Genomic DNA, 13544 nt, shown 5'->3' with positions numbered 1-13544 from the left:
GTGTATGATTGAACTTTGAAATGCTGTCCTTTAATCTACTGTTTATGTTGTATATAAATATATAGACATATCTTCACCCATCAACCTGCTCAACTCACAATTCATTTGTGGATATGTGATTTTTAAGTATGTTTAAGTTGAAGTTGTCTCCGTATTGTTTTCCAACTCACTGCAACCAAATTTAAAGCTGAACCATGTTACTCAGTACCATCTGTAAAAACATAAAATGACATTAATAACTCGAAAACACATTTGTCGTCCCGTCCCCCCCACACACACACAATGTCAGTCTGTCAAATAGCCAATTTAATTTGTTTTAATTAATTTATGACTGAGTGGCAACATGGTAAAAAATGAAGAGTTAAGTGAATCAACATGGCATTAGCATACAGATAATCACAACTGTGTTCTCACTAAGAAAGCTGGTCAAAATATAGTTTTGTATATTGTCATTTGTCAACATCACAGACAGATTTAACAATTTACAGTGCGATTGAGATAGCATTTATGGCCACAAGAAAAGCGTTCAATGGTACTGCTTTCAAATTTGTATCTAAAACTTGGGCCCAGTACCTGATATTCTAGTAAGTGGCATGTATTTGACACACAATTTATACAATATATACATCTTTAAGCTACATCTTGACCAGACATTAGATCTATAGCCATAAATAAATCCCCAATATACTAACTACAATATAGCCCCATAGGGGTAAAAAAAAATACCCTCTCATCTTTGTATAAATCAATAATACAAAAACAAACTGTTGCAAGTTCGTGTTCGCTCTTCCCTTTTCAACGGAAGTCGTATTCAGAAAGAGGAAGGGAGAGGTTAGCCCCATTTCAACATGGGGGTCTATTCTTTGTAGCTTCTCTATGCCATGGCAGCTTGGCTGGATAAATCACTTAAGAAAGTATTCCTCTTATGCTTCAGTGCTTTTAGGAAGTCCTGAGCCCGTTCCTCTCGACAGGCGGTGTAGTTTAACAGTACTTCCTGCCTCCGCTGGGCATCAGCTGGCTTTCCATTCCCATGATGCTGCAGGACCTCTACTATACAGGCACGATCTGCTTCTAGCTGCAGTCGAGCCTGCTCCTCTCTGTGGAGCTCTCTGGCTTTCTGCAAACCCACAGATACCACTGCTTAGATCTGGTTAGTTTCATTGACCATATTCACACGGCAGCCATTTGTCCCTATGGTTATGACGTCAGTATGACATGAGAGCAAAATGCCTGTGTGAATAAGGTCATTTAATAAAGACAAAAGCTTTACTTAATTTCATTTTGATAAATGTACAGAAAAAGGTTTTCTTGATACAAATTTAAAAGCAAACACAGCATGTATATGGACAATAGGGCAGTGTAAATGGAGAATTATGTCATGCAACAGCTATTACACTAATACACTATACATGGTATGTGTGGTCTAGTCCTATGGAATTTATGGAATGCATTTGCTAATTAAAAACAATTTAATACTACCTAAGGTTAACAACATGAGCATCAAAGCAATACTTTTTATTAGCACAATCCTAGCTGGACCAGGCAATATAATGTATTAAGGTATATAACTAGTGTTATTAGCCATGGATCCTTTTGAATTAACAAGCATTATTAGCCTCAGGGTTGATCCTTTTTGTTTTCAGGGCTCTTAACTGCTTAATGATATTTTATCTTACAAAAAGAAATCATCTATATTACCAGTTAAAAAACCTTTTTGTCTGAACTCCCAAATGCCTTTAGATCTACATCATGTTTCGGCGTGCCTCATTGTATCGAAGCATCATGCTCCAAGAGCAACATGCATTTTCATGCCTGAAGTCTAGACTACTAGACGCTTGTCTTTCTGTCATTATTCCCATCATTATTCATGATTTTCAAATATGTTTGCTTGCAATGTGTAATCATTGTATGCCGTTTACAATAGCCCAAAGGAGGTCAGGTTTGTGGAATATTAAAATGAGATATACAATATTATCTAAGAAATAATAATTTAAATAGTTTTACTCTTCTTGTTTGACCACATAGTACAGTATGCTGAGTTTGCATGCAATCCAAGGTCACTCATTTTAAGAGGGTCATACAGGGATATGTACTGTATGATTAATTATCTTAGCCTAATTAGCTTAATTATCCAGTTAGACCTCAACTCCTCTGTGTGTGTGTGTGTGTGTGTGTGTGTGTGTGTGTTATTGGTACTTCCTTTGATAGAGAATGAGATACAAGTTTGAATTACCGGTAGGTCTGTTAAACTAGTACAGTTTTATTTTATGGTGCGTAATCTTAGCCTGGCTGTCACATAGTGTTTTTGAGCATATTGCATTTATTAACTGCTACAGTATAAGACTGTGGTTGTATTTCGCAGGTGAGAAAGCGTGCAACTGGATGAGTGAAGCAGGGTGTTGCTGAAAAACAGACTCAGCAGTCAGCTGTCAGCAAGCCTACCCTGGATAAATAAAACAATACTACTATAGATAATAAAATGTCTAACTTTTTTTACCCTCTTTTTTTCCTTTCTAAAAGGTTTAGAAACACTATGTTGGGGTAGAATCTAAGAACAGAAACATTAAAATAATATTGTGTGTGTTCGCCTTTGAAATCCACATTTCTGGGTTTGATTCGAGGCACCACCACTCATATGCTGAGTGCATATGAGTAGCACAGCTTGGTAACAAAGCTGACAGTAGATGACAGTAGGTGTGGCTTTCTACCTCTCTGGTCTAGAGCCTTGAAAGGGGGATAAGACGCCTTTCTTGCTCGGCTGATACTGACAATAAGCCACTCTGACCTACTTACTCTGCTCGGAACGGACTGTTCCTGCCCTGGTCTCCTACAATGCAGGTATGCTATTTGTGACACATCGACCAAATGTCATCTGAATAACATGGCATACTTACTTGAATCGATCTGTAATTGAATTGATATTGGAGGACGGCTTCACACAAGTTCCAGAATGAGTACTCTGGCCACAAGACTGACTGGAACACTATGCACGAGTGAGAGGTCTGCAGGATGGGGGGGGGGAAAGAAGATGTAAAGAAGATGAATACCTGGTACACTACACCAGGCATGCGGAATAACTAAGTGATGTGAACATGCCATCACATGTGAAACATGTGACACACACACACACACACACACACACACACACACACACACACACACACACACACACACACACACACACACACACAATGCATTTGTATGACTAACTTCATCTGAGAGCAATATGGATTATTCTGTGAGTTGTTGCTAAGGCCAATTTATATATATATATATATACGGTATATATATATATATATATATATATATATATATATATATATATATATATAGCTTTTCTTAGAAATCACTTTAAGACATCATGTGTTAGATCAGTTGTCATGGTAACAGCTTTTGCTCCCGATTCTGCTTGTGGGAATGAGCCATTATTCCTTACAAGATTGTGCAATTTAACACTGGATTAAAATGATTGTTTACACGTCATTAACACAACACACCTGGACATTCATGTAGGCTTCAACACAGCTGAGTTCACATGCATGTGTTTGCTCAGGCATACTCTGAGAGCTGTATAAGAGTTATACATTATTTTATGATATAGTTTTACTGGTGTTAATCCTGGACCCCTATTTCTTCAATTCATGAGGTATTCTCTTAATCTTTTATTCTTCATTAACAGTAACGCAAGTAATGCTATATTACTAAAACATTGTATAGTAATAGTATAATAGTACCGGTATATGAATTGAAGGTGCGAATGAGTAGTAGCTAAAAACAGGTGCAACAGTGTCCCTTGCCAAAAAGAGGAGATCTACAAAGCTTACATCGCGTTGCTATACGATGCGGTGTGAGCTTGTAGATTGGCTATTTTTGGCGAGGGACAGTGGTAGTCCCACGTATGAATCAGGGGACACTATATGTTAATGACGTTTAGAAGATTTAGAACACTTTTTTGTGGGTCTTTATGTGTGTAATATGTGGTTTTAGATATTTTAGATTTTAGCAGTGAGCCCAGTGTCTTTGATGTCATGGACAGTGGACACTGGGCTCACTTACTTCCTGGACTACATCAAGGAAGCTCTGAGAAGGAAGAGAAGTGGTCACGTGACTGGGCTGCACCATGACACTTTCCTGAACACTTTCATCAGAGCCAAACTACCCAGAAATTTGGCAGAATGCACTGGAGTCAATGAGAGCTCAGTGACCAGCCTATGAACAAACATTATTTATGAATGACTGAGACCTTTTGTAAAGTAAACACTTCTGGAAAATAAATAGAAGACATGTAACACATTATTGTCTGCTGTGTTACTTTTCGATGTGTACACTGTGTAATTTTTATAGAGGTATGGTATCTAAAGACAGCTGGTGGATGGAAAAGAAGCTCCACTTCCGCGGACGACTTGCCAGATTCCTGGAAACGCTCTCCACCGTGTCAGTCGTCCGCGGAGGTGGAGCTTAATTTCCATCCACCAGCTGTCTAAAAACCCGGAAAAAGAAGCTGCGCACAGCTTCTTCTGTACAGCTTCTGCACAGCTTCTGCTTTGCGCTTAGGTGTGAAAACACAGTAAGACAGCCCTCCCCCTATCCACAAGGAGGAGCTGTGCACCAAAGCATTGTGATAATTTTAGTCCAGGAAGTAAGTGGGCCCAGTGTCCATGACATCAGAGACACTGCTAAAATCTGAAATATCTAAAACCACAAATTACACACATAAAGACCCCCAGGAAAGTGTTTTAAATCTTCTAAAATACTTTAGAAGATGTATTGCATTACTGCTTGTTTTTTATGTTTGTTTATGCCTTGCTTTTATTACATTTTTTCTCCATTGCTCTGTAAAGCACTTTGAGCAGCATTTCATGTCACGAAAGGTGCTATACAAATAAAGTTTTATTATTATTATTATCATTAAACGTCATTAACATATATATTTTTTGCAAAAAGGGTGAAATGTCCCTTTAACAAGAAGTCCCAAAATCACCTGCCAAAGGAGGAAGTCACTGAGGCGCACTTCTCCTGAGGTGCGGATGAGAAGATCTGGGTTGGGGGAGTTGCTGCTGTACAGACACTCACTGAGCATGGCCTCGGACACATCACTGAGAGAGAGAGACACACACAGACAGACAGACAGACACAGAGAGAGAGAGAGACAGACACTTATTAATAGGCTCTTTAATGACACACAAATGACACAATGAGCTAACAGTATTCATGATAAGAATTAAATTGCAGGTGATTTTCTTTAAGGTTGTCAACCTTGAACCGATGGGCTACTGTTGGTTCTCAAACCTTTTCTCTTTTTTTTTTTACTTCAAGGATCCCCTTAACTCTGAGACTATACGTACAAATAGTAAGTCCTGTAAGGGTTGTCAGGGGAACTTTACAGCACAGTGTGAAATAAAGTCAGGTCTGAAAGCTGTTTGGCCTCATGAGTGGTTGTTTATTAAAACAGAAGATTAAGTCGACTGATGAGAACGCAACTACCTCTTATGGAGACAGTTGCATGTAACATGAGGAATAAATGCACATACATTCGTATATATGGATTGAACAGAATTTAGGAGAGGGTGTGTCTTTCTGGCCAAGTGGTAAATCTTACCGGCAGTATGCCAGCAAGCAACCAGCTTGAACCAGAAAGACAAGACTTGACCTTGGTGTTTAGGCCCTCAGAGCAGAGAAGGGAGTGAATCAGAGTATGATATGTAAGAACAGAACCTTGAGTCGCACGCCTCCCCTGCTTATGCTCAGCAGAGCACAAACATACTGGAGATAAAGGGTTAAAGGTTTAAACATGTCAAAGCAAATTTAAAGTGTGTATATATGAACTAACTAAGGGAATAAGTATATTTCCCTAACAGGGTCCAGAAGGAACGCCCTCGAGGAAACCTGAGGGTCACTGGACCCCGACTTTGAGAACCACTGAGCTTGTGCATTGCGTGGTATTGTATGTAGAGCTAAATACATTATGATGAGAATACCCATGAATGACATGTTACGTACCACTGCTTATTACATGGCTTGGTTGAATGCTTGATTCTGATTGGTCAATCGCTGAATCCAGCGGTGTGTTATTTCTTGATAACAGACTCTCAGGCTCTATAAAAGACTACCGCTTAATCAAAGGCTCGGAGCACCTGGCTGCGCTGCTTGGATTTTATGCTGTACCCAACATGGCAGCCATGTAAACAAACACTAGACTATGCAGTACCCAAAAAATTATTCCATTTGATAAACACTCACTTCTTTGATTCCGAGGTGACTGTTGCGCTCTGTGGGGCCAACTTGGAATACTTTCATTACCATTGTCACTTTTGGGTCAATGTATTAATTAATGTATTAAGTAGCCATGTAATAAGTGGGATTCATCACCATGTCTGTGTTTTATCTACCTACAATGACCACCCAGCCATACATTATCACTTGCATATGTGCCTGGGATGCTGAAAAGATGAATTCACAAGACAGCGGTCGGTCTATCTGAAGCTGATGCTTACCTTGACTTGATAAGTCCCTGCTCCACTCCCCAAGCCATTTCCCTGACTGCATTGGTGATTTCATGTCTTGAGGTGTACGCAAAGCACACATTCAAGTAGCATCTGTTGAACAGGACAGTTTAGAATAACCATTTTGTCAGGAGATGAGTGGACATGGTGCAGGGTAAAGCTGAGACACAGAGATGAGAACTTAGTACTCAGAATAACAAAGTCTAAGAGGCACATACAAGCCATTCGCAGGTGCTGGGAAGTAAAGATAGTTTGATAACTTTTTTAATACATTATTTCTTGCTGTCAGTGAGTACGTTGAGACCAAATCTAGTCTTCCTCAGGTAAAGGTGATCACATACTTATCAGACAGGTTAAAATAGGTTTAGCTGTTCAGTCATAAAGATGTTTTCTAAATCATCATGTAGATTATAGGCGAGTATATTCAGTATACATGATTCAACTTTAGTTTATACTTATAACATCACTGAATACACAGTGTTACATTTCACAGATAGTGTAGGTAAGGTTATCCGAGTGTTCTGATATAAATAATAAATATGAAACAACAAATGAACATACACTTACATACATGATGAATAAAACATGTTACTCTTGCGGTTTTTATAAAGACAGGTACTTAAAGGGGAATACCACTCATTTTCAACATTTTCTCAGTGACACAAAGGTGTACTTCATAATGTTACTGATTTTTTTCAGACCTCCAGTTCTAGGCAACACACAATGGGGGGGATTTTTTTTATTATTTCCACACAACAACTCTAAGGTATATTAATGTTGAAAATGAGTGGTATTCCCCTTTTAAAGGAATTGAACATAGAAAATAATTGTACAATGTCCCAAGTCCCCTGTCCCAACCACCAACATCCATGTGAGGGCGCCACCACCATCCCCAAAAACGAGACAACCAGTTAGGTATCACTCAAAATCCCCATACATGGGAAAGCCCAGGTCTTATGACATTATGTGACATCATCAGGGATGGAGATCCCGTATGTCATAGTAAATGCAACCTGCTGTCGCAATTAAGCCCATATACAGTATGGAGATCCCTGATGTCATCAATATTGGCCAGCAACTCTACATCTAACCTCAAACCCTTAGATCTCAATATATGGATATACAGGGTATGGCTGACGTTCCATATGTTGATCCTTCCACATCCATCCTTCCTCTTCGATGTCTCCCTTTTGATTGATACCTACCTCAAGACGGGCCTGCCCAAAGTTATTAATGCAGTCGTGCCCGGCAGCCGGCGAAAACTAACAGTTCTCAACAGGGCCGAAAATTAAGGCCCGGCCGTACCTGGGCCCTCATCAAACCCTGTACACTCAAGAGTCAAGACACTGCCCACGCCGCCACCCTTAGATCTCCATATATGGAGCTGACCTGTTCTGACATTCCATATGTTAATCTGACCTCATCAAACCCTGTACACTCAAAGACACGCTCCATACATAAAGGGCGAGGTCGCTTCTCGCCGTCAGGCGTCTTACTGGTGTGATATTCTGTACAGGTGAATCATATATATTCACTTATCTGCATGATTTAGAAAACATCGGTTTGACATCTAAACCTTCTAGAACAATTATGTAATTACAATGGCATGTGTACTGTATAGTTAGTATAACAAGTATATAATGTAAAGCAGTTGAACATACAGTACAATTAGTGCAATATCACTAATATACCGGCCAGTTAAACCGCATAATATCATTTTTTTATCCGTTTGATTCTTCGCTTAGTTACTGCACTTTGGCTTTGTAGGGCAGTATAGGTCAAATATAGGTGTGTTCATGTGATGCAATAACAACGTGATCATGCTCGGGAACATGAAAGCAGTCTGTGTTACTGGGTATCTAGAGCCTGGGGTATCTATACATGTAAGAATGAATACAAAGTTGCATACTTGTTGTGAGCTTTGGTTGCGACCACAGCTTTGGCGATATGTTGCTGAAGGTCCAGTGGCAGTAGTGTCAAGTCTCCTAATACACGGATGCAAACACCGTGCTTCTCAAGATTCTCCCTGGGGGGGGGGGGGGAGGAGAGTAGGTGGTGAATTGTGATTGATTCATTCATTGGTCAGAAATGTAAACAGCACATGGTACAGTCCAGGGCCATAGAGTAAGACAGAGTTACAACTCTGTTCACTTCATGGAGCGAACAGAGTTACAACTCTGTTCACTTCATGGAGCCAGACTCTTCTACATAGACTTCTATTGAATGGGGACAACCAGAACTTTACGGAATGCATTGGAGTCTATGGGCTCACGCGAGTACATGAACCACGTGACCAGGCTGTTTTCTGCCCCCTCAATGTCGCAACTCTGTCTTACTCTATGGCTCTGGTACAGCATAAAAGGATAACACAAAAACATCATTGTGGTTCGATGTATTCAATTAAATTCGTCAACATAGTATAAAGAATTAACACAATGTCATCAACAAATTCAAAGGAGAAATAACAGAAGGCAGTGAATAACACCTCCTTTCTATGAGATCAAACAAGCACATTTGTAAGTGATGACTTACAAGTACAGATCTAGGTTCAGATTTACTGATTTATTTTGAAAAGCCAAACCGGATCCCGAATCAAATTACACTTATAGTACAAATACTATAATTATCATACATCTGGAAAAGTATTCCTTTAAAAGGACCACTGCACCACTTATCTTCATATAATTGGTCCTCACTAATGTTCATGATAAAATGGCACAATTTTGTTCTACTCAGTCTGTGTCTAATAGGAGGGCTGTGGGCAGTTCAGAAACCCGTTCACATTGTTAGGCAGATTTTATTTAAACAATATTTAGATTTTTATTATCGTGAGAACGATGGCTTCCATTTTCATATTGCAACTTTTCAGGAATAGAAAGCCTGCAGCTTCTATTAGCTTGGCTTCCCCATCGATGATGTCACTGGTGGATGGGTTTCAGACTGAGTAGATTTCTTTTTGCCATTTTACCATGATCATTAGTGAGGACCAATTATATGAAGGTAGGTTGAAAAGTGGTGAATGTCCTTTAATGAAAGTCCTTTAATGGCCAATACAATATTTAATACTTCTAATCTTTCTAAAGAAAGAAGTCATATTAATGATTATTACTAATATGGGTTAGGTGCAGGAAGATCTCTTTTCTCTCTGCAGCAGATTTTTAAGATCCAATAAATATGATTTTGATACTCACTGCTCTTCTAACAGTCTAACAAACTTTTGCTTGGCTAGCTCCATCAGTCCATCCACTTCATCTTGGGACCGTTTGAAGTTCTCAATGCTGAAGGCATAAACTGTGACTTCACGAATGTTCAGATGCAAACACCAACGTAGTGCCTGGAGGGGAAAACTAAATGTCACCAAGGCTTTCATCCCCTATCATTATTAAACAGCATCCTGAAAAGCCTGAAATCCACCCTGTACCACCATTCATCATAACCACACGTTTCAATGTGGATTGCGCACTGATGTAACTATGCAAAGGTAATTATTATATTAGCATTATTAACAATGTCAAACAACAACAAATAAACAAACATTAGTATTGTTTGTTAAGCATCAGTCAATTACGGATAATGTCCTGAAAGATTACATAACATTAAAAGTTACATAGTTACCGATAGTCTTAAGCCCCATTCAGACCGAAGAAGCAGAAGCTAGCTTCTGCTTCTTCGGTCTGAATGGGGCTTTAGGCTACTGTAATGTCAAATATAGATCCTACATATCAGCAACATGTCATCCTTGACAACAAATATGTGAAGCAAAAACATATACGTCATCCATTCTTTATAGGGGTCCATCCATCTCTAGATTGTCACATTTGAGAATGGCCGGTAGAGTAGTGAAATAAGGAGGTAAGGCAGTCCCAGCCAAAGACTGAGACAAAACTGTCTGGTGGTAATTCGCCGTCTTTCGTGACCTTACCTCTGCTAGTTTATTAAATCCCTGCATATGTCCCTCCTGTCGCTCCACATGTTTCTTACGGGCAAAGCGTCGGTTGCCATCCATGATAAAGGCCACATGCTTAGGTATTGGACCAGCCTGTTCAAGAGAGACAAAGATGGCATTTTTTTATCTCTCGAAATTAGTAATTGCTGCTGATCCCTAAGAGCCAACCACATGTCTCCTCCAAAACACTTGACATCACTTCTTTTCAGCTGACAGTGGGGAGTTTCTCCAGGAGGGCTTAACGCATTTGGAAGAACACACCATCACTCCCAGTTCCGTTCCCTGCTGAACAGGTGTCCCAACTAACTCCTAGGAGTCCCAACTAACTCCGCCAGAGCAGTAACACCTCCAAACACTGTTGGCGGTGTTCCCCGACTCCCATTAACACAGGGGATGCACCGAATATTCGGCCACCGAAACTATTTGGCCGAATAGTGGCAAAAAAAAGCATATTCGATATTTGGTTCGGTTGATTTTAGAGCCGAAACCAATAGTCAAAGAACTGTGGTTACCTTTTGTAACATGTTTTGTTGTGATGACGTGATCAAAATGTAATCATGTCTTTAGCCATTATCATGTAGCTCTACAACAAAGGTACGGCCATGACAGCAAAAAACGGGTAAAAATAATAAATAAAGGTATTTGATTCCCAATTACAGTATACATGGAATAAAGCAAAAATCTCATGACTGAAAATGTAATGATGTTTAGGTATTATCATTCTAAACCTATTTTACAGCCAACCAGTTGGAAAACATCACAGATTTGAGGCATTAACCTCTTTGCTTTTATGACATTTCTGAGACCATGTTTATGGAAGGTGATTAAACTTGGATAATATTGCTAGGTTGATCATTTCAAATACTCTAGGACGGTCGTTCTCAGACGAGCCCTCCATCGTCACTTCCAGTCATCCTGGTTCTCCATACATCTGGCCAGGTCGTTGGTGCTTTACGCTTCTGCGTCTTTCTTGAGTACATCCACATATGTTAATGTGGACGTCGTCTTGATCGATGCCTGTGTGTTGTTTCCCACAGCACTACTTTACTGGCTGGCAGTTCTTGATGTCTTTGGCAATGTCCTGCTAATCTCATTCTACTGGCTGCTACTTTCTGGCTCACCCTTGGTATTCCCTCATACAGGGTATTGTTGGTAACATGCACGCTCTTGCTGATGTTAAGTACTGCACGCATTCTGGTGTAGCACCCGTCGAGAGACTTCTGCAGTCGCACTGCGACATGTTGTGAGATTGTAGATCCTCTATTTCCGGTGCGCAGCATGCTTTGCATTCCTTTCACAGAAGACACGCAGGCTTCTATGGAACTTATTTCAGTCATGGGCCGGCGAACTTTATCCATGAGTATTGCATGTTGATTAAATTTTACTTTGCCGTTTGTGTACACTGTACAGTTATACATCATATTGAGTTTTGATGCAGTTTGATGCCGTTTCTGTTCCCTGGGTATTATATTGGTCTCACCCACACAGCTTATTTCATCTTTCCTTTATAGAATGTGTATGTGGAAACGCGCACGCACGCACGCACACACACACACACACACACACACACACACACACACACACACACACACACACACACACACACACACACACACACACACACACACACACACACACACACACACACACACACACACACACACACACACACACACACACACACAAATAAATCTACATTTAAAAAAATGTAGATACTATCTAACTACACTTGAAATTAATTTACAAGCGTTTTACAAGTTTTGTAATATTCTACCTTGAGTATGTTGGCTGTGATTTTCTCAATGAAGTTCAGCTCGCCTTCTCTAATCCAGGACATCTTCAACCTTTGAACAAATAAAAATAATAATGCATAATTAATATAGACATTTTACACATCTGAAGATTCTGAACCATACAGATGGGATAAAATAAGCATGCAATTTGAGCTAATCGGTCTTGGCTAGTACAAATCTAGCTATAGAATGATTGTGTTGTGATATTACTAGCCCAAAAGTAGAACTCTCGTAGATGTATTTATCGATTCTGAAAATGTCAGAATCGATAAATACATCTACGAGAGTTCAAATGTTGTGCTATGCTATTACGTGTGTGTGTGTTGTTACTACTATACCACAGCTATTCTAGAGCTAGTCTAAAAATCAAGATGGCTAAGTGATACAAAAAATAAAAATAAATACAATACATGTACATGTACATGCTTCTATAAAGCCGGGAAACAATTGAACCGCATTTTTTGAAACCCGAATAGCTTCTGCATTTTGTCAGCTCAAAATAAACACACATCTTGATTCTTGATCATACACATCATGTGGATTTCTTCGAAGCAGTCAGCTGAGCTGACAAGACATTCAAGGTAAACTGAACGCTGAATTCAGAAATAAATTGCCAACCAAACATTTAATCAGTATGGCAATTGCTTCATTCATTACTTTAAACAACTGGATTGTTCGATCGCATATGAAGAAAGACTATCCGTGTTTAATTTATATTACACGTTGTACAGACCATAGCGGTACAGACCTTCCAACTCACAGCTTTTACGATGACGTTCAATTCCTGGTTTGAGTAAAGTGACGTATGCGACTACTTCCTGTGCAAGTGGAGTAGATCTGTATATCATACGGATGTGCATCTTTGTAATGCATCAACGTTCGTCACTGTGGGAGGTATCAGCTACAACTCTGTGGTGCATGTTCCACCACCCTCCTTTGGGCGGCGAGACTGCAAGTGTCGACGAGAGATGACTACTCCAGTGTGGCAGAGGCAGAGAGAGAGAAGAAGCTTCAGATTTTGGGGGTGAGGGGCTGGCCTTTTTTGTTCCGCTGGAGAATCCTGCCTGCCCTGAACGGTGAAGCAGGAGGACAGCAGGCCGTCAAGAAGTCACAGAGCACCGCCGGACAATCTGACGAAGTAGACCCCCGGGGAAGGGAGGCTGAGCCAGCACCTATACCGCCCTCGACACCTTCCGATAGCAGGGGTCACTCAATTCACTCACCAGACAGACTAGACCAGCGAACACCGTTATCCTCCAACCTCCACTCCTCTGCGGGTCTGGGGCTGCTGCTGCTATAGGG

The 13544-nt window shown here is 40.1% G+C and overlaps 1 protein-coding gene across 3 annotated transcripts; it reads right to left on the bottom strand.

Moving 5' to 3' along the window:
- Nucleotides 1–301: 301 nt before the first annotated feature.
- Nucleotides 302–13110, bottom strand: dhdds (dehydrodolichyl diphosphate synthase). 3 transcript variants are annotated; one of them, XM_080768770.1, is made up of 9 exons: nt 12991–13110; nt 12224–12293; nt 10426–10542; nt 9695–9837; nt 8413–8529; nt 6495–6596; nt 4982–5096; nt 2895–3002; nt 302–1117 (listed from the first exon to the last, which is right to left on the bottom strand). In XM_080768770.1, the coding sequence occupies exons 2-9, from the start codon at nt 12284–12286 to the stop codon at nt 875–877; spliced, it is 1008 nt and encodes a 335-aa protein (XP_080624896.1). In that variant the 5' UTR covers nt 12287–12293; nt 12991–13110; the 3' UTR covers nt 302–874. The 3 variants fall into 3 exon arrangements, with proteins under 3 accessions (XP_080624896.1, XP_080624897.1, XP_080624898.1); XM_080768771.1 differs by having other exon boundaries at nt 13003–13095; XM_080768772.1 differs by having other exon boundaries at nt 12976–13009.
- Nucleotides 13111–13544: the final 434 nt, after the last annotated feature.

Source organism: Protomyctophum bolini (assembly GCF_963924005.1).
Source record: "Protomyctophum bolini genome assembly, chromosome: 7".
Lineage (NCBI taxonomy): Eukaryota > Metazoa > Chordata > Actinopteri > Myctophiformes > Myctophidae > Protomyctophum > Protomyctophum bolini.
Note: the sequence above shows the minus strand (reverse complement) of the source record. Positions and strands in the feature narration are given on the sequence as shown.

Coding starts and splice junctions, on each gene's coding strand:
- dhdds (XM_080768770.1), bottom strand. CDS start 12,286: ATGTCCTGGATTAGAGAAGGCGAGCTGAACTTCATTGAGAAAATCACA. Junction 10,543..12,223: donor TCACAGCCAACATACTCAAG/GTAGAATATTAC, acceptor TCTCTTGAACAG/GCTGGTCCAATACCTAAGCA. Junction 3,003..4,981: donor GTGACTTCCTCCTTTGGCAG/GTGATTTTGGGA, acceptor CCCATCCTGCAG/ACCTCTCACTCGTGCATAGT.